Genomic DNA, 22226 nt, shown 5'->3' on the forward strand with positions numbered 1-22226 from the left:
CTTATCATATTGTGGTCACTGCCTCCTAATGGCTCTTTTACCTCAAGTCCCCTTATCAGATCAGGTTCATTACACAACACTAAATCCAGAATTGCCTTCTCCCTGGTCGGTTCCAGTACAAGCTGTTCTAGAATCCATCTCGGAGGCACTCCACAAACTCTCTTTCCTGGGGTCCATTACCAACCTGATTTTCCCAGTCTACATGCATGTTGAAATCTCCCATGACAACCGACACCTATCCATGTTCTCCACAGATGCTGCCAGACCCGCTGAGTTACTCCAGCTCTCTGTGAAACGTCAACTATCCATGTTCCCCACAGATGCTGCCTGACCCGCTGAGTTACTCCAGCTCTCTGTGTGTCTTTTTCCTTTTGTAAACCCAGTATCCACGGATCCTCGTGTCTGCTGTTTGAAGAGATCTCTGTACCGTGACGCGGGGACGCGGAGAGAACTCAAACCCGGGGTATATTTTTAAAGACTTTATTAAACGTCAAGTTAAAGGTGAAGAGTTACAAACGTGAGCGGAGCCACAGCGGGTGATGTGCGCGCCGGCGGGTCGCAGACTGGAGCCCCCGATGTTGTAATGAGGTGTTGCATTTTGTGGACGTGGAACAAGGGCGGGACCCACACGGTGAACGGTAGTCCCTCTGGGGAGTGTTGTAGAGCAGAGGGATCTAGGAGTTCAGGGGCATGGTTCCTTGAAGGTCGAGTCGCAGGTGGATAAGGCGGTCAAAAAGGCTTTTGGCACATTGCCCTTCGTCAGTCAGAGTATTAAGGATGGAAGGTGGGGGGTCATGTTGCAGTTTGGGGATTAAATGGGAGCCGTTCAGCGCCGACCTGTTGTCCACCGGGTTTCTGCCCCACAGCCCCTGAGCCCCGCTCCTGAAGCCGGTCCCGGGACCCGACCCTTTTACACACCCGGAGCGGAACCGGAGCAGAGTCTCAGCCACTCGTTTCCATCCCAAGTCCCGAAGAAAGGATAAACTTTCCCCGTGAATTTATTCCCAGTGAAGGTGTGGAGATGGGACTTGGTGGCCGCGTCGTAAAATTAAACTGTCCCCTGACTCGTAACTGAGATAAACTCCCACCCTCCCGGGGATGGGACGGGCGGGGAGAGGGGATCGAGGGGAGGTGGCTGCATCAAACTTGTCACCCCCCCGCAAGATGCTCCAGACTCCAGTCTCCGGGGTCGGTGTGTCCCGTCTCTTCCTCTCCACAGACTCTGCGGCGACTCCCAGACTCCAGACCTCACTCCCCGCCACCTCCACCTCCCAGTAATGTCTCCCCGATGTGAACCCCTCCGATCCCAGCACACACGGCCAGTCTGTAAACCTCTTCCCGGTGTCAGGGAGACTCCTCTCTATCCCGGTCCGTCTCACCCTCTTCTGATCCTCAGACACCTCGAGCTGCGCATGCGCTGTTTCCACATCCAGGGTGACGGAGACTGGGGGGAGAAGCAGAGAATCAGAGAGTCCCCGGGGGGGGGGGGGGTCGGGGGGAGACTCGGGCAGCGCGGCCCCGGGACCGGGGGAGAGGCCGCTCGGCCTCAGGCACAGGCGGGCGGACAACTGAAACCCTGCCCGGGGTTTCACCCACAACCACATCGGGGGGACAACAGACATCTCCCCCCCGGAGTTTTTAATCCAGGGATGGAGAGGGGAATTTCGTGAGGTGGGGGAGGGTGGACGGGGAGGACGGGTGCGGAGAGTAAGGAGGATTGGGAGATTGCGGTGGTGAAGGAGAAACGAAGGGGGGGGGGACTCACATATGGAGGCAGATCGGAGCAGGAGGATATAGAGGTGAGTGGTAATTTGAGGTTGTTAAAGAGGAGGTAGAGGTGGGTGGTGGGGTCATCATGGTCACAGTGAAAGGGGGCAGACACGAGGGGCCAGATGACCTGCCCCTGTTTCTATGAGTGGAGGGTGAGAGAGAGGGAGGGGTGGCTTGGACCATGGAAGGAAGCAGAGGTTGAATGTTCGGGTGTTGGACAGAATGGGTGGAGACTTGTGGTTGTGGGGTCGTTGAAAGAGAGCGGATCCACGGGTGGATTTGATGGGTGTGTACAACTAACACACTGATCTCATTGTAAACCAATATATGAACTACACTGAGGGACTTGACAATGTTCCGCGTGTAAGGGCTGGTCCAGAAAGCGAAGGCAGGTGGGATCCAAGGCGAGCAGGTGAAATGGATCCACAATTGGTTTGGTGGTTGGAGGTAGAAGGTGTGATTACTGAGTTTGTGGAGAACTGTTATTGTTGTGGACAGCAAGGAAGTCTGTCAAAGTCTGCAGCAGGATATAGGCTAGATCACCGATACTTTATTGTCATGCAGGTATATCAATACTGGAGGACGCAGTTTTCTTTACACAAAGAGATGTTAATAACTGGAATATTTTGCCCGAGTAGGTGGTGGAATCAGATGTCATCGCGACATTTCAGAGGCATTGCGATTTTGCAATCAAAGCGTAAAATAACATGGTTCTATTTGGCCCGGAAAAAAAGATGGACATGGACATGGGCTGAAGGGCCTGACCCTGTAATGTACATCCATGGCTCTCTGGCTCCAAGAGTACTGAAAGGCTGAGTCTTCACAGCCACCAGTGTAGGGAATTCCTAAGGCTCCCCAGACTTTGCGTGCAGCAATGACTCTTTGACTCTACCTCATTGCGTGCAGCAATAACCCCAATGACTCTACCTCCGCTACATCGACGACTGCATTGGTGCTACCTCTTGCACCCATGCAGAGCTCACTGGCTTCATACACTTCACCTCCAATTTCCATCCTGCCCTTAAATATACCTGGACTATTTCTGACATCTCCTTCCCGTTTCTGGACCTCATCGTCTCCATCACAGGAGACAGACTAGTGACGGACATTTACTATAAACCCACTGACTCGCACAGCTATCTGGACTACACTTCTTCCCACCCGGTCCCCTGCAAAAAGTCTATCCCCTACTCCAAATTCCTCCGTCTACGCTGCATCTGCGCCCGGGATGAGGTTTTCAGACTAGGGCTTCCGAGATGTCCTTGTTCTTTAGAAAACGGGGCTTCCCCTCCTCCATTATAGATGAGGCTCTCACTAGGGTCTCTTCTACATCCCGCAGCTCCGCTCTTGCTCCCCCTCCCCCCACTCGCAACAAAGACAGAATCCCCCTCGTTCTCACCTTCCACCCCACCAGCCAGTGGATCCAACATATCATCCACCAACATTTCCGTCACCTACAACGGGACCCCACCACTGGCCACATCTTCCCATCCCCTCCCCTCTCTGCGTTCCGCAGAGACCGTTCCCTCCGTAAATCCCTGGTCCACTCATCCCTTCCTACCCAAACCACCCCAACCTCGGGCACTTTCCCCTGCAACCGCACGAGATGCAACACCTGTCCCTTTACCTCCCCCATCAACTCCATCCAAGGACCCAAACGATCTTTCCAGGTGAAACAAATGTTCACCTGCACCTCCTCCAACCTCATCTATTGCATCCGCTGCTCTAGATGTCAACTTATTTACATCGGCGAAACCAAGCGCAGGCTCGGCGATCGCTTCGCTGAACACCTGCGCTCGGACCGCATTAACCAAACTGATCTCCCGGTGGCCGAGCACTTCAACTCCCCCTCCCATTCCCAGTCTGACCTTTCTGTCATGGGCCTCCTCCAGTGCCATAGTGAGGCCCACCGGAAATTGGAGGAACAGCACCTCATATTTCGCCTGGGCAGTTTGCAGCCCAGTGGTATGAACATTGACTTCTCCAACTTTAGATAGTTCCTCTGTCCCTCCCTTCCCCTCCTCCTTCCCAGATCTCCCTCTATCTTCCTGTCTCCACCTATATCCTTCCTTTGTCCTGCCCCCCTGACATCAGTCTGAAGAAGGGTCTCAACCCGAAACGTCACCCATTCCTTCTCTCCCGAGATGCTGCCTGACCTGTTGAGTTACTCCAGCATTTTGTGAATAAATCGATTTGTACCAGCATCTGCAGTTATTTTCTTATAATGACTCCTTATCTTTGTCCTAAATGGTCCAGCCCACATTCTGAGAGGGTGGCTGCTGGCTTCAGACCCCTCAGACAGGGGGGACAACCCCGCTACACCCAGCCCACGGAACAGTCAGATCTCCTCAAATACAACTGAACTCTCGAGTACACAGGCCGAGTCTACTCAATCTCACCCGCACAACACATATCATCACAGAAACAAGTATTGTCAATCGTTGCTGCATTCCCTCAGTGCAAAGCGTAACTTTGTTTAAGTAGAAAAAAACATGACAGGAAGAAAGTAGATACGGGAGTAGGTGCCGCCCCTCAGGCACATCCTCTGTTCAATGTGATCATGGCTGATCTAAGATGGCTCCAATTCCTCTTCAGTGTGACGTCCCCATAACCCGCAGTTTAATGATCTTTCCAATATCCAACTATTTCCCCTTCACATATATCCAAAAATCTGGTCTGACGCCATTAATTAGGTCACACAATTCCAGATATTTACAGCCATGCTGGAGAACCAACTTCAACCCTCTGCATGGTACGCGGTCTGGATGTTTGTATCTGATAGAATACAGGGCGAGTTACACAATGGAGCACAGCCGTGGCCTGAAGTCAGAAGACAGTGGGTTGGTTGAGGGATGCACACTGGAGGCTCTCACAAAGGGTGTGCCATAGAGCTTGATGCTCTGTCCATTGTTGGTCGTTATTTATATGGGAGCTTTGTATGAGTATGTGGGTGGCATGGTTAGTAGTTTTGTGGAGGACACTAACATTGATGGCGTCATGGACAGAGAAGAAGTTTATCTGAGATGAAGAGTGATCTTAATTAGCGGGTATAATGGGCTGAAGAATGGAAGACAGAATTTTCTGAAGTCTAAAGATTGAGGGCATCAGTTTAAGGTGAGATGGTAAAATTGGGAAAGGCAGTGAAGGTCAATGTTTTCAGACGGTGAATGGTCGAGAGATAGAACGAGATGTCAGAGGCGGAGGCGGGTACAATTACTGCGTAATGCTTACATTTGTGGTGTAATCAATAAGAAGAATGGAAACTGAACAAGTTTTACCTCGTTGAATGACACAGGTTGCTTTCCACAACGTGTTCAACACAAAGTGGTGATGAATCTTTTCAATCGGCAAGGCCCCATCTGTCACTGACAATGTATTAACCGCATCACTAACCCTGCAAATATTTAACAGCTAGTTAGAATCTGACCTTCAACAATTTCGGAGCTGTTCTACAAAAACATGCACCGTTTCAATCAAGAGTGTATCCTACCTCCTTTTCCGACCAGCTGCCTCCTGAAAGAAACAAAACACAAATCTGAATAACTGGGCCAGAATATCTGCATCCCGACAACCAAAATGGCAAGCAAATTGCCACAAGATTCGTATTTACCAACTCTTATTGCGGCAGCCACACATAAAGTGGATACAATATTTCCGTAGGGACAAAGAACACACGGAACGCACATGAAAATTATGCCATCGCTGAGAGGGGGCATGTTACGGGGAAGAATGAGAAGATGGTGGGGTGTTATCTGAAGAAGATGGCAGGGAATGAAGGGGTGGAACGATTAAAAATTATCTGTGGATTTAAATGGGTGGGGCGACTAACAGTATTCCTACTTTTAGGGAGAACAAAATTCAAAGATGAAATATGGGATGGCCTTTAATAAATCCCATTAGTAATGCAGCAAAGGGAACGTGGAACTCAATCGCACAAAAGTGGCCGAAGCCAATACTGGAGATACATTGAAGGGGAAGCTGGATAAGCACAAGAGAGTTGCCCCTGTTTTCCCCATTCCCTTCAGGTCCAATTCATGGATAACAGATGACAAACGATGATGTGTGCGCCAGATTCTAGATTTCAATGCTAACCCCCACAATGTGGCCATGGATAATCTTGCCCAGGACAGAACTCTCCCTTTTTGCCCCATTCCCCTCATGTTCAATTCCTGGAAGTTTCAACAAAAAAAAATGTCTCTCCTTCTGGTTCAAATACTGCCAACAGTTTAAATCCCCAAATGTCTCTGGGTTGGAGAATTTCAGAGATTCACTGCCCTCTGTCCAGTCGTGGACCTTGGAGACAATGGTAAAATGACTCCTCATTCTTTTAAACTGCAAGAAATATCGATCCAACCTCGATAAAGACAGCTGATGAGACAACCCCATCATCCTGCAATGATCCCGGTGATTCACTTTTGTGTTGCCTCCATTACTGTAACATCACGTCATGAATTCCATGCAAGGTGCTCATGATGTGGGTCGGATAATTGTGACAACCCCCTCGACAAGATTCTACAAGTGTATTACCAGCAAAAGAATAACCGGGGGAGAACATTCCCATTTCAGAGCAGGATAACTAGGGATAGGACAGGTCCAATTAAGTGCTGTTGAGGAGGTCAGATTCCAATGTGTATCCCAGGCTAAAATCATTAGACTACCTTCAAGGGGATGCTCTAATGCCACAAACTCCTTTCCTCTAATGCTGACCATACAAAAGACTTTCCCCATGGTCTTATGATCCCTGCAGATTTTCCTTCTTTTCGGGGAAATATTACACGTTCACTAACTCAGTGACAAGGTCACAGCGACTCTTTCTCAAGGAGTTTGCAGGCCGTGTTGGGATCCCACAGTTTAATCAGGAGGTTCTTTCGTTTGGGACGAACAGCAGCACGGCGCTGGAACAGACGGAACATTGACCCAGCTCTGAATTACTGGGAAATGATGCATTCATTTCAGAAATGTCACCCACCATGTTGTGACTGTGCAGTTTCACTTCGCCTAACAGCAGGGTAACCCCTCACCTTCAGAAATATCCCGTTGTCTTTTTGATCCATCTGATTCTGCAACGTTGAGAGTTCCTTTTGGATCGAATTTAAATTCGCTTGAATCTCTTGAAGACCTTTCTCCATTGGTTGTCGAATCTTCTCCGCTTCTTCCCGGATATCCGCCAGCACGCATCGCTCTTTCTCAGTGAGAATCTGGTGCAGTTCAGCGAAATGGGATGTCATCTGTGACTGAAAATCGTGTGACTGTTCCTGTGAAAGGGAAGGTGAAGATCAATATGTCATATTACTCTATTGTGTTTCCTAACGAAATGGGAGGGGTTAGTTGGCCAATCACCCTTGTGGCACGGAGCACAATAATAAGTCATTTGGCCCACCATGTCCATGCTGCCCTTTGTAGACATCTACGATAGTCCCATTCACTTGATTTAATCCGTGTCTTTAATTACCGTGGCAAATCAAATGCGTGTCTTAATGCTTATTCCATTTCGCCTGCCCCTTCATTCCCACTCATTCGCCCACCGCCCACTTTCACGAGCATAACATGCAGTTGCCATCTGGTCATCTAACCCGTCTGACTTTGGGATGTGATATGAATCCCTCGCTGTCACAGGGAGAATGCGTAAATAACACGGACAGCACCGAGATCAGACTAGAACCATGTCACCAGAAGAAGGAGACACCAGCAAGGCGTAGAGTCACATAGGTGACTGTGCGGAAACAAGTCAATAGACAATAGGTGCAGGTGGAGGCCATTCGGCCCTTCGAGCCTGTACGCACCACCATTCAATGTGATCATGGCTGATCATTCTCAATCAGTACCCCGTTCCTGCCTTCTCCCCATACCCCCTGACTCCGCTATCCTTAAGAGCTCTATCTAGCTCTCTCTTGAATGCATTCAGAGAATTGGCCTCCATTGCCTTCTGAGGCAGAGAATTCCACAGATTCACAACTCTCTGCCTGAAAAAGTTTTTCCTCATCTCAGTTCTAAATGGCCTACCCCTTATTCTTAAACTGTGGCCCCTTGTTCTGGACTCCCCCAACATTGGGAACATGTTTCCTGCCTCGAACGTGTCCAACCCCTTAATAATCTTATACGTTTTGGTAAGATCTCCTCTCATCCTTCTAAATTCCAGTGTATACAAGCCTAGTCGCTCCAGTCTTTCAACATATGACAGTCCCGCCATTCCGGGAATTAACCTAGTAAACCTACGCTGCACGCCCTCAATAGCAGTCCAACTTGCCCATGCCACCCAAGGTGACGCACCTACTCTGGTTCCACCTGCCCGCTTTTGGCCCAAGTCATTCTAAACCTTTCTAATCCATATCGCGGTCCAAATCTATATATATTACTAAACCTCCCATCTTGTATATATACATATTTGTACCCGAAATGGAGCCAAAACGCACAATAAGGCAAATCTTACTCACCATTGCCGTCCGGTTCAAATGTTTGTTATATTTTAAAAGTTATTCACTTTTTAAACTTAATTTTTTTAAAACTTTAATAAATGCGTTTTCCACTCTCCCGACGCGTCGGCCGCGCCTGCGCAGTAATACCTCCGTGTCCGATGTCACAATGGGAAGCCCGGGTCCGCGCCTGCGCAGGTGGGGCCCGTTGATGTGAAGGGGGTCGGAGTGGGTAAGTTGGGGGGGGGGGGGGTGGGGGAGGGGGGAGAGGGGACGATGCGACACAAATGCAGGAGATGTTTTGATCCAACGGGTCCACAGCAGCTTGTGTATTATATATGTTGTTATACCTGACTCAACCACCTCCTCTGGCAGTCTGTCCCATATCCCCACCATATGCTGTGTGAAAAAGATTCGTAGTAAATCTTTCCCCTCACACATTAAGCATATGTCCCCTGGTTATTGATTCCGCTAGTAAGGATAAAAGAGGAAAGTTGACAGGAGTAGAATTGGGCCAATCGGCTCATCGAGTCAACATCGCCACTCATTCGTGGTCTCATCCAATATTCCTGCCTTCACCCCGTAACAATTGACACCTGTTCCAATCGGGAATTTATAGACAATAGACAATAGGTGCAGGAGGAGGCCATTCAGCCCTTCGAGCCAGCACCGCCATTCAATGCGATCATGGCCGATCACTCTCAATCAGTACCCCGTTCCTGCCTTCTCCACATACCCCCTCACTCCGCTATCCTTAAGAGCTCTATCCAGCTCTCTCTTGAAAGCATCCAACGAACTGGCCTCCACTGTCTTCTGAGGCAGAGAATTCCACACCTTCACCACTCTCTGACTGAAAAAGTTCTTCCTCATCTCCGTTCTAAATGGCCTACCCCTTATTCTTAAACTTTGGCCCCTTGTTCTGGACTCCCCCAACATTGGAAACACGTTTCCTGCCTCTAATGTGTCCAATCCCCTAATTATCTTATATGTTTCAATAAGATCCCCCCTCATCCTTATAAATTCCAGTGTATACAAGCCTAATTACTCCAGCCTTTCAACATACGACAGTCCCGCCATTCCGGGAATTAACCTAGTGAACCTACGCTGCACGCCCTCCCTCTGTCTCTCTCTGCCTCAAAAATATCCGCAGGCCTCTACAGCCCTCTGCGCAATGAGTTACACAGATTAACTACCCTCTGACTAAAGAAGTTCCTCCTCACCTCCTTTATGAAAGAGCGCACTTTAGTACAGAGGCAATGACATCTGGTCCTCGACTGTCCCACCAGTGCAAACATCCTTTCCACATCCACTCCATCTAAGTGCCTTCCCACCCAGTGTCTCTCCATAGCTCCAACCCTCGACTCCTGGGCTTTAGAGAGGTGTCCTCACGTGACACACACATCACGTTGACGAAAACTGTACAAGATCTGGTAATCGAAATTGGAAAACCTCACCAGAACTCCAGAAATCTTCTCTTGCTGTTGCTGCTCCATTTGCTGCATCTCTGATTTCTTTTTTGTGAAAGATTCGAAGGAAGATTTCACCTGATTCTGGCATTGGGTGTGAGATCAGAGAAGAAATTTGTTAGCCAATAAAGAAGAGATCACACAATGATGCGATCAAAATCGGTTTGCTATTACCTTGTAGATTTCAACAGCTTCCTCTATCGGTAAGAAGCTGTGAGTCTTGTGTTCCATCGCATCTCGACAGATCACACAGATCAGCTTCTTATCAGTCTCACAAAACAGCTTCAGTTCTTCCTGATGTTTCTCGCAGTGAAGTTTACTTTCCTTCTCCGTCCGATTCAGGCTCAGTGTTCGAGCTTTCTCAGCCAGTCTCGCCAAGGCCCGATTTACTTTGAGGGCGCGGTCTGTAAACTCCTCTCTACATTCCGGGCAGGAGTTTCTCTCCTCCCTGTCCCAACTCTGTGTGATACAGGAGCGGCAGAAGTTGTGCCCGCACTCCAGTGTAACCGGATCGGTGAAGAAATCGAGGCAGATGGGACAAACTACCTCCTCGGTCCAACTCTCGACCGGGTCTTTCGCAGCCATTGTAACTCCGCCACTTCCTGGTTCAGTGTTTCCCACTGCGCGCGCTGCCGTCTCGGGCAATGACCTTATTTGGCTGCAAGTGTTCAGTGTGAAGGTGTCCTGGCCACTTCCAACTAATCACTCGAGGGAGGGGTCAGTTAGACATTAAACCGGCTTGAATATAGACGAAAGGGGAGAGATTGCCCTGGGATTGTGTAAGGCAGGACAGAAAGGGACAGGGACCAGCGCTAAGGAGGTGTAACTGAGGAGGCGTTGCACCTGTTGGCCAGTGGAACCCGCCGCCCGCATCTCCGTTCACAGCCCGGGATCAGGATGGAAGTAATATTATTCAAACATATTTTAATCCACATCAGTTCACTCGTCTCTCGCGCTCCAGTCTTCAGGTGCATCTATATTTGGGTAAGCCGTGCATCATTTCATATTAAGGATGTCCAGTGTGGACTAATGTGTTCAGTTTTGTTCACTCTGCTGTTTGAAGAATGTGGATACATTGGAAAGGATGTAGAGATACTTATGAGGACGTTGCCAGGGTCTGAGGGCCTCACTGTAGGGAGAGATTGGGCAGACCTGGACCTTATTCCTTGGAGCGCAGGAGGATGAGGGGTGATCTTATAAAGGTGTGTGAGATCGTGACGGGAATAATCCCGGTTTTGGACATGGTTATTAACTGAAGGGCCGCAATCCCACAGGAACTGGTGAACTGCTGAGAGCGGCGCGGTCACTCTGCAAACCAGCGGGACAGTCCGGCTTCCGTCTTTCTTTCTCTCTTTCTTACATTCGTTCCTTCCCTAAACTCAAATTAACACATTTCCCATGCGGGAGATCGTGCACATACAAGCCGGCCGATGTGGCAACCAGATCGGAGCCAAGGTAATTATTGTATCCGAGACTTCTATTGTTGTAATTTTTTTAAATCCCCGGCGGTTTGCATATTAGGCTACTAAATTACATATTAGGCAACTAAATTTATGTCAGCTCTTCGTCTCCAAGAAGCCCTTCTTGCTTAAGTCCATACTCCGCCACCTCCAGTTTAAATTCCATTTGGAATATTTTGGAGGACCAAGAAATAAGAACTCGAGGCATCAACTAGAGGTTGGGGTGCGGTGGCGAGGCACCGATTTAATTATCGAACGAGGAATCCAGTGGCACAATCCAGGGACACAATGTAAATTATTTTTCCGCACCTTAAATACAGTTAATCGCCTCGAATACTTGAAAAAAATAAACTGTCTGAAAAAAGATGAGCGCAACACTCTTATTTTGTTAAAGATCCAACTCGGTTGAAGATCAAATGTCCTTGGAAATGGCCGAGCAATCTACTCAGAGGGCAATTAGTGATGTGCAATAAATGCTGTTCGTGCCGCGACATCTACGTCCTGAGAAATTGATCACCGACTTACATTAATTCCTTAATAAGAAGGCTATGTTTTGTTTATTAAGAACAGCCTTGTATTAACTCACGAAGCTGATGAAAAGCAATGCAAATAATAGCACAATGTATTACTCAAGTTATTCAACCAGGTAGATCTTGCGGACTCTCCTTTTCATTTCTCTCGTCATACCGGATTGTGTTTCAGTCACCGCCACCGTCCTTTTATTCCAATAGACATGATACATATTCTAGAATAGATCTATTTTTGATTTCAGCTCAATTAAGGGGTAGAATAATACAAATAGATTATAAGGCTAGATTGTTATCTGATCATTCACCATTATTAATGAAAATTACGATGCCAGATAAAGAACAGTCAGTATATAGATGGAGACTCAACTCTTTACTATTGAAAAGGCAAGACTTTTGTGATTTTATTCGAGGACAAATTGGATTATTTTTGGAAACAAATTTAAATTCAGTTAATGATAAATTTATTGTATGGGATGCAATGAAGGCTTATTTGAGAGGCCAAATTATAAGCTACTCGTCTAAGATAAAGAAAAACTATAGGAAGGAATCTGAAAGATTAGAAAAAGAAATCACCGTACTAGAAAAAGACTAACATAAAGCTTCTTCAGATACAAAAAAAATACAACTTGCAAATAAAAAATTTCAATACAATACTTTACATACTTACAGAACAGAAAAACTAATATTACGAACTAACCAAAGATATTATGAATTAGGAGCAAGAGCGCACAAGGTATTGGCATGGCAACTGAAAGAAGAACAAATATTAAGAACAATAAATTCAATTAGAACAGATCAAAACATTATTACTTATAAACCTAGAGAAATCAATGAGGTATTTAAGCAATTCTACACTAATCTGTATCATTCTGAATCTGAAAAGGATGAATTTAAGATAAATAATTTTTTATCCAAGATACAATTACCAACAATCTCTAATGAGGAGCAAATGGGACTAAATGCCTCCTTTACTTTGAGAGAAGTGGAGGAAGTATTACATACCTTGCACTAGGCAACACCGTTAAAAAATCGGTCATATAATTGTATTTAATTGTATTTATGTATTTATTTGTTTTTGCATTTATTGCATATATGTTTGTACGCACCGTCAGGATTGGCTATTTTTTAATTTCGTTGTACTCGTTGCAATGACAATAAATGAATATTATTATTATATATTATTATTCTTTACCAAGTAATAAATCACCAGGGGAAGATGGTTTCCCGCCTGAGTTCTATAAAAAATTTAAGATTTGTTTGGTACCAGTATTTATGGAAGTGATACATCAAGCGGAAAAAACTTCTACATTACCAGAATCCTTCTCAATGGCAATTATAATCGTAATTCCAAAAAAAGGGAAAGACCCTTTAAAAGCATCTTCTTATAGACCAATATCATTGTTGAATGCAGATTATAAAATAGTTGCTAAGCTTTTGGCAAGGAGATTGGCAGAATTTTTACCTAAGCTGTTTAAAGAGGACCAAACTGGATTTGTCAAAAAAAGATTATCTGATAATGTAGCAAGATTTATAAGTATTTTACATTTAGCACAGAAAAGAAAGGAATGAAGTGTAGCAGTTGCTTTAGATGCTGAAAAGGCGTTTGACAGGTTAGAATGGGATTTTTTATTTAAAGTATTAGAAAAGTATGGATTGGGAAATGGTTTCATTAACTGGGTAAAAGCCCTTTATAAACAACCTAAAGCCAAAGTGGTGACAAATGGCCAATCTTCTCAATCATTTAATTTGGAAAGATCTAGTAGACAGGGATGTCCCTTGTCACCAGCTTTATTTGTATTGGTTATTGAACCTCTGGCAGAACTAATAAGATCAGATTTAGACATTGAAGGATTTAAAGTTAATCAGGAAAATCACAAAATTACTTTATTTGCAGATGATGTTTTAATTTGTCTTACTAGACCATTGGAATCCTTAAGAAAATTATATTTCAGACTGGAAGAATATGGGAAAGTATCAGGATACAAAATTAATAAAGATAAAACTGAAATAATGCCTCTTTTTGAAGGTAATTATGATCAATGTAAAAGCGAAAGTCAGTTTAAATGGCAAAAAGAAGGCATGGTATCTAGGGGTTAAAGTAGATAATAAGTTAAATAATCTGTATAAACTAAATTATAAACCACTAATTAAAAAAATAGATGAGGACTTGAAGAAATGAATGAATCTTCCAATTACATTGCTAGGGAGAGTGAACTGTATTAAGATGAATATTTTTCCGAGGATACAATATTTATTCCAAACACTGCCTATACCTTTACCAAATAATTTTTTTCAAGAATTGAATAAAATTGTGAGAAATTTTGTTTGGAAATGTAAAATGCCAAGTGTGTCTCTGGAAAAATTAACATGGAAATTTGAATTAAGTGGATTGCAATTACCAAATTTTAAAAATTACTATTTGGCAGCACAAATGAGTTTTATTTCATCCTTTTATCAAGAGGGTGGAAAAACAGCATGGGTTAAAATTGAGATGGATAAAATAAAAGAACTATGCCCAGAAGAATTTATCTATAAATGGGAAGCGAAGCTATTAGTTAAGGATCAAGAGTCACCTTTGCTAACACATTTAATTAATATATTGTTGAAAACAGTTAAAGCTAATGATAAAAGATTTTTTCTAACAGCTAAAACTCCATTAGTAAAAAATAGACTACTGCCGTTTGCTTGGAATAATCAAATATTACAAGTCTGGGAACAGAAGGGTATTAAACATATGGGAGATTGCTACGAAGGAAATAATTTTTTGAAATTTTCTCAATTGAGAAACAAATATCAAATTCCAGGGAATAGTATTTTTTTCTATTATCAATTACAATCTTTTTTAAGGGAAAAGTTAGGTAATTCAATGTTTTTATTTCAAATTAAAGGAATTGAATCCCTGATTCAGGGCAAGGGAACTAAAAAAATTATATCTTCAATGTTACAAACATCTAGTCCAAACACAGGAATTCAAAAATCAAGACAAAAATGGGAAACAGATCTGAATATTAGGATTGATGAACCAAGTTGGGAAAGATTATGTTTAGAAAGTATGAAAAATACTATTAATGTGAGATATTGTTTAGTACAATATAATTTTTTACATCAATTACATTTAACTCCGAAAAAAATTAACAATTTAAATCCAAATTTACCTGGAATTTGTTTTAGATGCAACCAGGATGTGGGTACTTTTTTACACTCCACATGGGCATGTCCGAAGGTAACTCCTTTTTGGAAAGCCCTAAAAAACTTTTTGGAACAATTGATGAATAAGACCATACCATTGGATTCAAGGTTGTTTTTACTGGGAGATACTAAAGGAATATTACCAAGGTTAATTTTAGATAAATATCAGGAAAGATTTCTCAAAATAGCAATAGCAATAGCAAAAAAATGTGTAGCGGTCACTTGGAAAGACCACAATGAAATAAGAATTGCAAGATGGTTTGCAGAAATGCGTAGTTGTATCCCATTAGAAAAAGCTGCTTATAATCTGAGAAATAGATATGATTTCTTTTTGAAACTTTCGAACCCATTCACTTTAAAACTAGGATTAAGAATTGGAAATATTTAATTTTAGGATTGTTTTGATACCCTTAAAAAGAATTTAATAAGAAATTAGCCGGAAGTGTTTCCTTCTTGCCTCCAGGTTTCTTTCTTTCTTCTTTCTTTCTTTCTTTCTTTCCTTTTTAAATTTTTTAAATTTCTTTATCTTTCTTCTTCTCCTTTTTCCTCTTTTTTTCTAACTGGGGGGTGGGGGGAGGGGGGTTGTGGGTGGGGAGATAATACAGAACAATACAGGTATAATCGAATTTAAAATGCATAATCGAATTTATAATGTAGGTACCATCGCGTACTATGAGTTCATACATGTATATGTTTTGTTAAAATTTAAATAAAATTAAAAAAATTTAAAAAGGATAGCGGAGTCAGGGGTTATGGGGAGAAGGCAGGAACGGGGTACTGATCTTTTTAAATTTTTTAAATTTTTAAAATTTTTTTTTTAACAAAACAAATGCATGTATGAACTCATAGTACGCGATGGTACCTACATTATAAATTCGATTAGACGTTTTAAATTCGATTATACCTGGTACTGATTGAGAATGTACGAGCCTGTACGCACCGCCATTCAATGTGATCATGGCTGATCATTCTCAATCAGTACCCCGTACCTGCCTTCTCCCCATACCCCCTGACTCCACTATCCTTAAGAGCTCTATCTAGCTCTCTCTTGAATGCATTCAGAGAATTGGCCTCCACTGCCTTCTGCGTCAGAGAATTCCACAGATCCCTACAGGTCCCTACTCTGGGGATGAGGGGGATTCTTGTTGAGGTGTATAAAACCAAGAGGGGCGTTGTTATTGTGGATGGTCACAGGCCTTTTCCCCAGGGTGTGGTGGTCTTAAACAAGAGTGTAGACGCAATAAGCTGGAGCAACTCAGCGGGTCAGGCAGCATCTGTGGAGAACATTGATAGGTGACGTTTCACAGAGTGCTGGAGTAACTCAGCGGGTCAGGCAGCATCTGTGGAGAACATGGATAGGTGACGTCTCACAGAGTGCTGGAGTAACTCAGCGGGTCAGGCAGCTTCTGTGGAGAAAAGGAATAGATGATGTTTTGAGCCGAGAACCTTCTTCAGACTGACTCTCGTATCCATACCCCTCCCTGCAGCTTCACATTTCACTACTCTCCTCACCTGACCCCCTTTCTGACTCCTTTCACCTTTAGCCTCACCTTTTCATGAATGAATGAATAAGTTGATGAATGAATGAATGAATAAGTTTATTGGCCAAGTATGTGCACATTCAAGGAATGTGCCTTGGTGCCCCGCTCACAAATGACAACACAAACACACAGTTACTGGGATGAGGGGGGGGGGGGGGGGGGGGTCAGGTTCAATGGGAATGTGAGGGGCAATGTTTTCTGAGGGTGGTGAAGCAGGCAGGTACAATGACATAGAAACATAGAAACATAGAAAATAGGTGCAGGAGTAGGCCATTTGGCCCTTCGAGCTTGCACCGCCATTCAATATGATCATGGCTGATCATCCAGCTCAGTAACCTGTACCTGCCTTCTCTCCATACCCCCTGATCCCTTTAGCCACAAGGCCACATCTAACTCCCTCTTAAATATAGCCAATGAACTGGCCTCAACTACCTTCTGTGGCAGAGAATTCCACAGACTCACCACTCTCTGTGTGAAGAAATGTTTTCTCATCTCGGTCCTAAAAGACTTCCCCCTTATCCCTAAGCTGTGACCCCTGGTTCTGGACTTCCCCCTTATCCCTAAGCTGTGACCCCTGGTTCTGGACTTCCCCCAACATCGGGAACAATCTTCCCGCATCTAGCCTCTCCAACCCCTTAAGAATTTTATATGTTTCTATAAGATCCCCCTTCAGTCTTCTCAATTCCAGCGAGTGTAAGCCCAGTCTATCCAGTGTTTCTTCATATGAAAGTCCTGCCATCACAGGGATCAATCTGGTGAACCTTCTCTGTACTCCCTCTAAGGCTAGAACGTCTTTCCTCAGATTAGGAGACCAAAACTGCACACAATTCTCCAGGTGCGGTCTCACCAAGGCCCTGTACAACTGCAGCAGAACCTCCCTGCTCCTATACTAAAATCCCCTCGCTATGAATGCCAACATACCATTGGCGTTCTTCACTGCCTACTGCACCTGCACGCTTGCTTTGAATGACTGGTGCACCATGACACCCAGGTCTCGTTGCATCTCCCCTTTTCCTAATTGGCCACCATTCAGGTAATACTCTGCTTTCCTGTTCTTGCCGCCAAAGTAGATAACCTCATATTTATCCACATTATATTGCATCTGCCATGCATTTGCCCACTCGCCTAATCTATCCAAGTCACTCTGCAGCCTCCTAGCATCCCCCTCGCAGCTAACACTGTCACCCAGCTTCGTGTCATCCGCAAACTTGCATTCAATTCCCTCGTCCAAATCATTAATATATATTGTAAATAACTGGGGTCGCAGCACTGAGCCTTGCGGTACCCCACTAGTCACTGCCTGCCATTCCGAAAAGGACCCGTTTATTCCTACCCTTTGCTTCCTGTCCGCCAACCAATTTTCTCTATCCACCTCATCACTGAACCCCCAATACCGTGTGCTTTAAGTTTGTACCCCAATCTCCTATGTGGGACCTTGTCGAAGGCCTTTTGGAGGTCCAGATATAACACATCGACTGGTTCTCCCTTATCCACTCTACTGGTTACATCCTCGAAAAATTCTATGACCTTGTTGTGTTACAGGTCTCCACACTGCGGCTCTGTGCGGTACAAGAACGTCGGCCACCACTGTCCCCGTGGGTGGGACCGTGAGGTTTCCCGTCCAGCCCCACAACCACGAGAAGATCAGGGTGGCGATGTGGCGTGTCCGTCCCGTCCTGCCGATCCTGGATTGGAAGTCTTACAGCCCGGAGAGTCCGTCCTGGATCCGCCCGCCCTACAGGGACATAGTCCACTTCCGACTGGACGGTGTCATCGAGCTGTGGGCCGTGAGTCTCGGTGACCAGGGGACCTACGAGATAGAGACAAACTACTATGGCAGAGAGCTGAGGAACCACGACGTGGAGCACTTTGAGCTGCGCGTGGTCGGCGAGTAGCGGCGTGGAGAGTTGCACAGTACCCAGACTGGCCCTTCGGCCCATGCTGACCCGGTGGGTAATTCTGGCCTAGTCCCACCGGCCTGCACACGGCACTCTCCGTGAATGAATACTTCCTTGTCACATCTGTCAAGGCGCAGTGATATATATATTGTTTTCTTGTTCACACGCAAGGTATGCAAAGAATCGCCACTTAAAGGGCGCCGGAAAAGTTACAAATGATTCCATTTTACACAAACCATTATTGACACATTCCATCTGAGCTCCCCCTTAGTTCAAGGCGGTGCCCCCATGGTCAACAGACCCCAGAAAACAGCACAGGAATAATGTTTGTACCGAACATGATGCCAATGCAAACTGATCCCCCCTGCCTGAACATGATCCCTCTCCCTCCATTCCAGCATTTCTCAGCAGAACCCTGGAAATAATTTTCATGTCTCAGGGAACCTCCACATAAATTTATTATATATCTTTATTAATCTCTTTCTTAATTAATTAATCTATATACAAAAACTCTTCGAAGGTATTTATTCACAAAATGCTGGAGTAACCCAGGAGGTCAGGCAGCATCTCGGGAGAGAAGGAATGGGTGACGTTTCGGGTCGAGACCGTCCCTTCTCTCCCGAGATGCTGCCTGACCTGCTGAGGGGTCGGCCATTTAGAACTGAGAGGAGGAAAAACTTTTTCAGTCAGAAAGTTGTGAATCTGTGGAATTCTCTGCCTCAGAAGGCAGTGGAGGCCAATTCTCTGAATGCATTCAAGAGAGAGCTAGATAGAGCTCTTAAGGATAGCGGAGTCAGGGGGTATGGGGAGAAGGCAGGAACGGGGTACTGATTGAGAATGGCAAAAACAAGCAGGCAGATTATTTTCTCAATGGTGTTAGGTCAGGTAAGGGGGAGGTGCAGCGGGACCTGGGTGTCCTTGTACACCAGTCACTGAAAGTTGACGTGCAGGTACAGCAGGCAGTGAAGAAAGCTAATGGCATGTTGGCCTTCATAACAAGAGGATTTGAGTATGGGATTAAAGAGGTCCTTCTGCAGTTGTACAAGGCCTTGGTAAGACCACATCTGGAGTATTGTGTACAGTTTTGGTCTCCTAATTTGAGGAAGGACATCCTTGTAATTGAGGCAGTGCAGCGTAGGTTGACGAGATTGATCCCTGGGATGGCGGGACTGACATATGAGGAAAGATTGGAAAGACTAGTGTACTCAATGGGCCAATAGACAATAGCTGCAGGAGGAAGCCATTCGGCCCTTCGAGCCAGCACCGCCATTGAATATGATCATGGCTGATCATTCTCAATCAGTACCCCGTTCCTGCCTTCTCCCCATACCCCCTGACTCCGCTATCCTTAAGAGCTCTATCTAGGTCTCTCTTGAATGCATTCAGAGAATTGGCCTCCACTGCCTTCTGAGGCAGAGAATTCCACAGATTCACAACTCTCTGACTGAAAAATGTTTTCCTCGTCTCCGTTCTAAATGGCCGACCCCTTATTCTTAAACTGTGGCCCCTTGTTCTGGACTTCCCCAAACATTGGGAACATGTTTCCTGCCTCCAACGTGTCTAACCCCTTAATAATCTTATACGTTTCGATAAGATCCCCGCTCATCCTTCTAAATTCCAGTGTATACAAATCTAGCCGAAGGGCCTGTTTCCGCGCTGTGTCTCTAAGCGAAGCTCCATTTTCACGGCTGTGTGGGTCTGTCTCCTCCAGGGTCCAGGTGTCGTTGGGTGATCATTCCCACCGTGATCCTTCTCGTCCTAGCCGTACTGGGAGTCTGGGCATCGTATCACTGCAGCAACCCCCACACCTTGCCGTGACTATCCCCGTCTCCCCTCTGTCCGCGCCCCTCCCCCCTCGTCGCCCCACCCTCCCCCCCATCTCCGTCCCGTCCCCTCTCTCCGTCCCGTTCTCCGCCCCCCTTCCTTTCCTTCCCCCCTCTCTCCGTCTCCTCCCCCCTCCCCTCTCGGTCGCCACCTCTCTTCCCCCATCTCTCCCCCCACCGTCTCCCTGCCCCTCCCCCCCCCCGTCCCCTCTCCCCCGGCTAACATTGCGGGGTCACGCTGCCCTGCAAGTGAATGGGATGGATGGACCGCGATGCCCAGTCACTACTCTTTCTCTCTCTCTCTCCCTCCCCTCTCTCTCCCTCCCCTCTCTCTCCCCCCCCTCCCTCTCCCCCCCTCTCTCTCTCCCTCTCTCTCTCCCCCCTCTCTCTCCCCCGCCTCTCTCTCTCCCCTCTCTCTCCCCCGTCTCCCCCCCTCTCTCCCCCCCCCCCCCTTTCTCTCCCCCTCTCTCTCTCTCGCAGGGATGAGGAGCGGGTGTTGTGGGACCGGGAGAGTTGCAGAGTGGGGACCCCTGTACGTGGAGGGTGACAGAGCACCCCGTCTCTGGGTGACGGGGAACGGGTTTGCTGCTGCGCCGTCTCTGTGGCAGATGTGACCAGATGTGTCCATGGTCCCAGACCCCAAAGTTTACGACAAGATCCTTGTGGAACATGAAAAGTTCACACTTTGTCCGTAGCTGTGGGGGGGGGGGGGGGGGCGGGGGTGGGAGGGGGGCGGGGGGGGGGGGGGGGTCTGGGGAGAAGGCAGGAACGGGGTACTGACTGAGGATGATCAGCCATGATCACGGCGAATGGCGTGCTGGCTCGAAGGGCCGAATGGCCTCCTCCTGCATCTATTGACTATTGTCTGTTGTTGCTCTTTGAAAACCTGTAATTTATACAAAGTCTGGTCACTGATCCAGTGGATGTTTGTTCTGCACATTTTTGTGCAGCTTGTGATGATTTTGTAAAATGCATTTTGTACATAATAAAACAGATTTGTTTAACACTGCTGCCTGTCATGTAAGCCTGGGCCTGATGTAATCAAGGCCATTGGTGGTTCATCGTTCTGTGTACTGATTGAGAATGATCAGCCATGATCACATTGAATGGCGGTGCGTATAGGCTCGAAGGGCCGAATGGCCTCCTCCTGCACATAATGTCTATTGTCGCCTCCAGCGAGCGACCATTCAAGCCGTTAATGAACGTTTAAACAAATAACACACGCCCACAATTCAATATAATAGGTGGTAGAAGGTTAACCAGATTGATCCCTGGGATGGCAGGACTGCAGGTGCAGCAGGCAGTGAAGAAAGCGAATGGTATGTTGGCATTCATAGCAAGAGGATTTGAGTTTAGGAGCAGGGAGGTTTTGCTACAGTTGTACAGGGCCTTGGTGAGACCACACCTGGAGTATTGCGTACAGTTTTGGTCTCCTAATCTGAGGAAAGACATTCTTGCCATGGAGGGAGTACAGATAAGGTTCACCAGATTGATCCCTGGGATGGCAGGACTTTCATATGAAGAAAGACTGGATAGACTCGGCTTGTACTCGCTGGAATTTAGAAGATTGAGGGATCTTATAGAAACATATAAAATTCTTAAGGGGTTGGACAGGCTAGATGCAGGAAGATTGTTCCCGATGTTGGGGAAATCCAGAACAAGGGGTCACAGTTTAAGGATAAGGGGGAAGTCTTTTAGGACCGAGATGAGAAAGTTTTTCTTCACACAGAGAGTGGTGAATCTGTGTAATTCTCTGCACAGAAGGTAGTTGAGGCCAGTTCATTGGCTATATTTAAGAGGGAGTTAGATGTGGCCCTTGTGGCTAAAGGGATCAGGGGTTGGATGATCAGCCATGATCATATTGAATGGCGGTGCAGGCTCGAAGGGCGAATGGCCTACTCCTGCACCTATTGTCTATGTTTCTATGTTTCCCCATGATAATTCCCCGTGAACGACGATCAGACGTCGCCCGCTCTGGGTAAAGGACAAACAAACCGCCCCGCCCTCCGCCCCGGACCACGCCCTCCGCCCCAGGACCCGCCCCCGTCCCTGGCGCGCCCCCGCCCCAGGCCGTGCCCACCTCACATGGCCCCTCCCCCCTGGCACCGTCCTCCGCCCCTGGCCCCGCCCCGCGGC

General features: G+C 46.3%; 1 protein-coding gene across 1 annotated transcript; it reads right to left on the bottom strand.

Annotated features, from left to right (window-relative positions):
• Nucleotides 1–683: 683 nt before the first annotated feature.
• LOC144612242 (zinc-binding protein A33-like) lies at nucleotides 684–10767 on the bottom strand. Its single transcript, XM_078431800.1, has 6 exons — nucleotides 9824–10767; nucleotides 9638–9733; nucleotides 6792–7025; nucleotides 5261–5283; nucleotides 5049–5164; nucleotides 684–1444 (listed from the first exon to the last, which is right to left on the bottom strand). The coding sequence occupies exons 1-6, from the start codon at nucleotides 10232–10234 to the stop codon at nucleotides 999–1001; spliced, it is 1326 nt and encodes a 441-aa protein (XP_078287926.1). The 5' UTR covers nucleotides 10235–10767; the 3' UTR covers nucleotides 684–998.
• Between the last annotated feature and the right edge of the window lie 11459 nt (nucleotides 10768–22226).

The sequence above is a fragment of the Rhinoraja longicauda genome, chromosome 43 (genome assembly GCF_053455715.1).
Source record: "Rhinoraja longicauda isolate Sanriku21f chromosome 43, sRhiLon1.1, whole genome shotgun sequence".
NCBI lineage: Eukaryota > Metazoa > Chordata > Chondrichthyes > Rajiformes > Arhynchobatidae > Rhinoraja > Rhinoraja longicauda.

Bases quoted from the DNA above. Each gene is read 5' to 3' on its own strand.
- LOC144612242 (XM_078431800.1), bottom strand. From the start codon at position 10,234: ATGGCTGCGAAAGACCCGGTCGAGAGTTGGACCGAGGAGGTAGTTTGT. The intron at 5,165-5,260 runs GTAGGATACACT...AAATATTTGCAG, and splicing joins GCAGCTGGTCGGAAAAGGAG to GGTTAGTGATGCGGTTAATA. The intron at 1,445-5,048 runs GTAAAACTTGTT...TTCTCCCCCCAG, and splicing joins AACCTGTGTCATTCAACGAG to TCTCCGTCACCCTGGATGTG.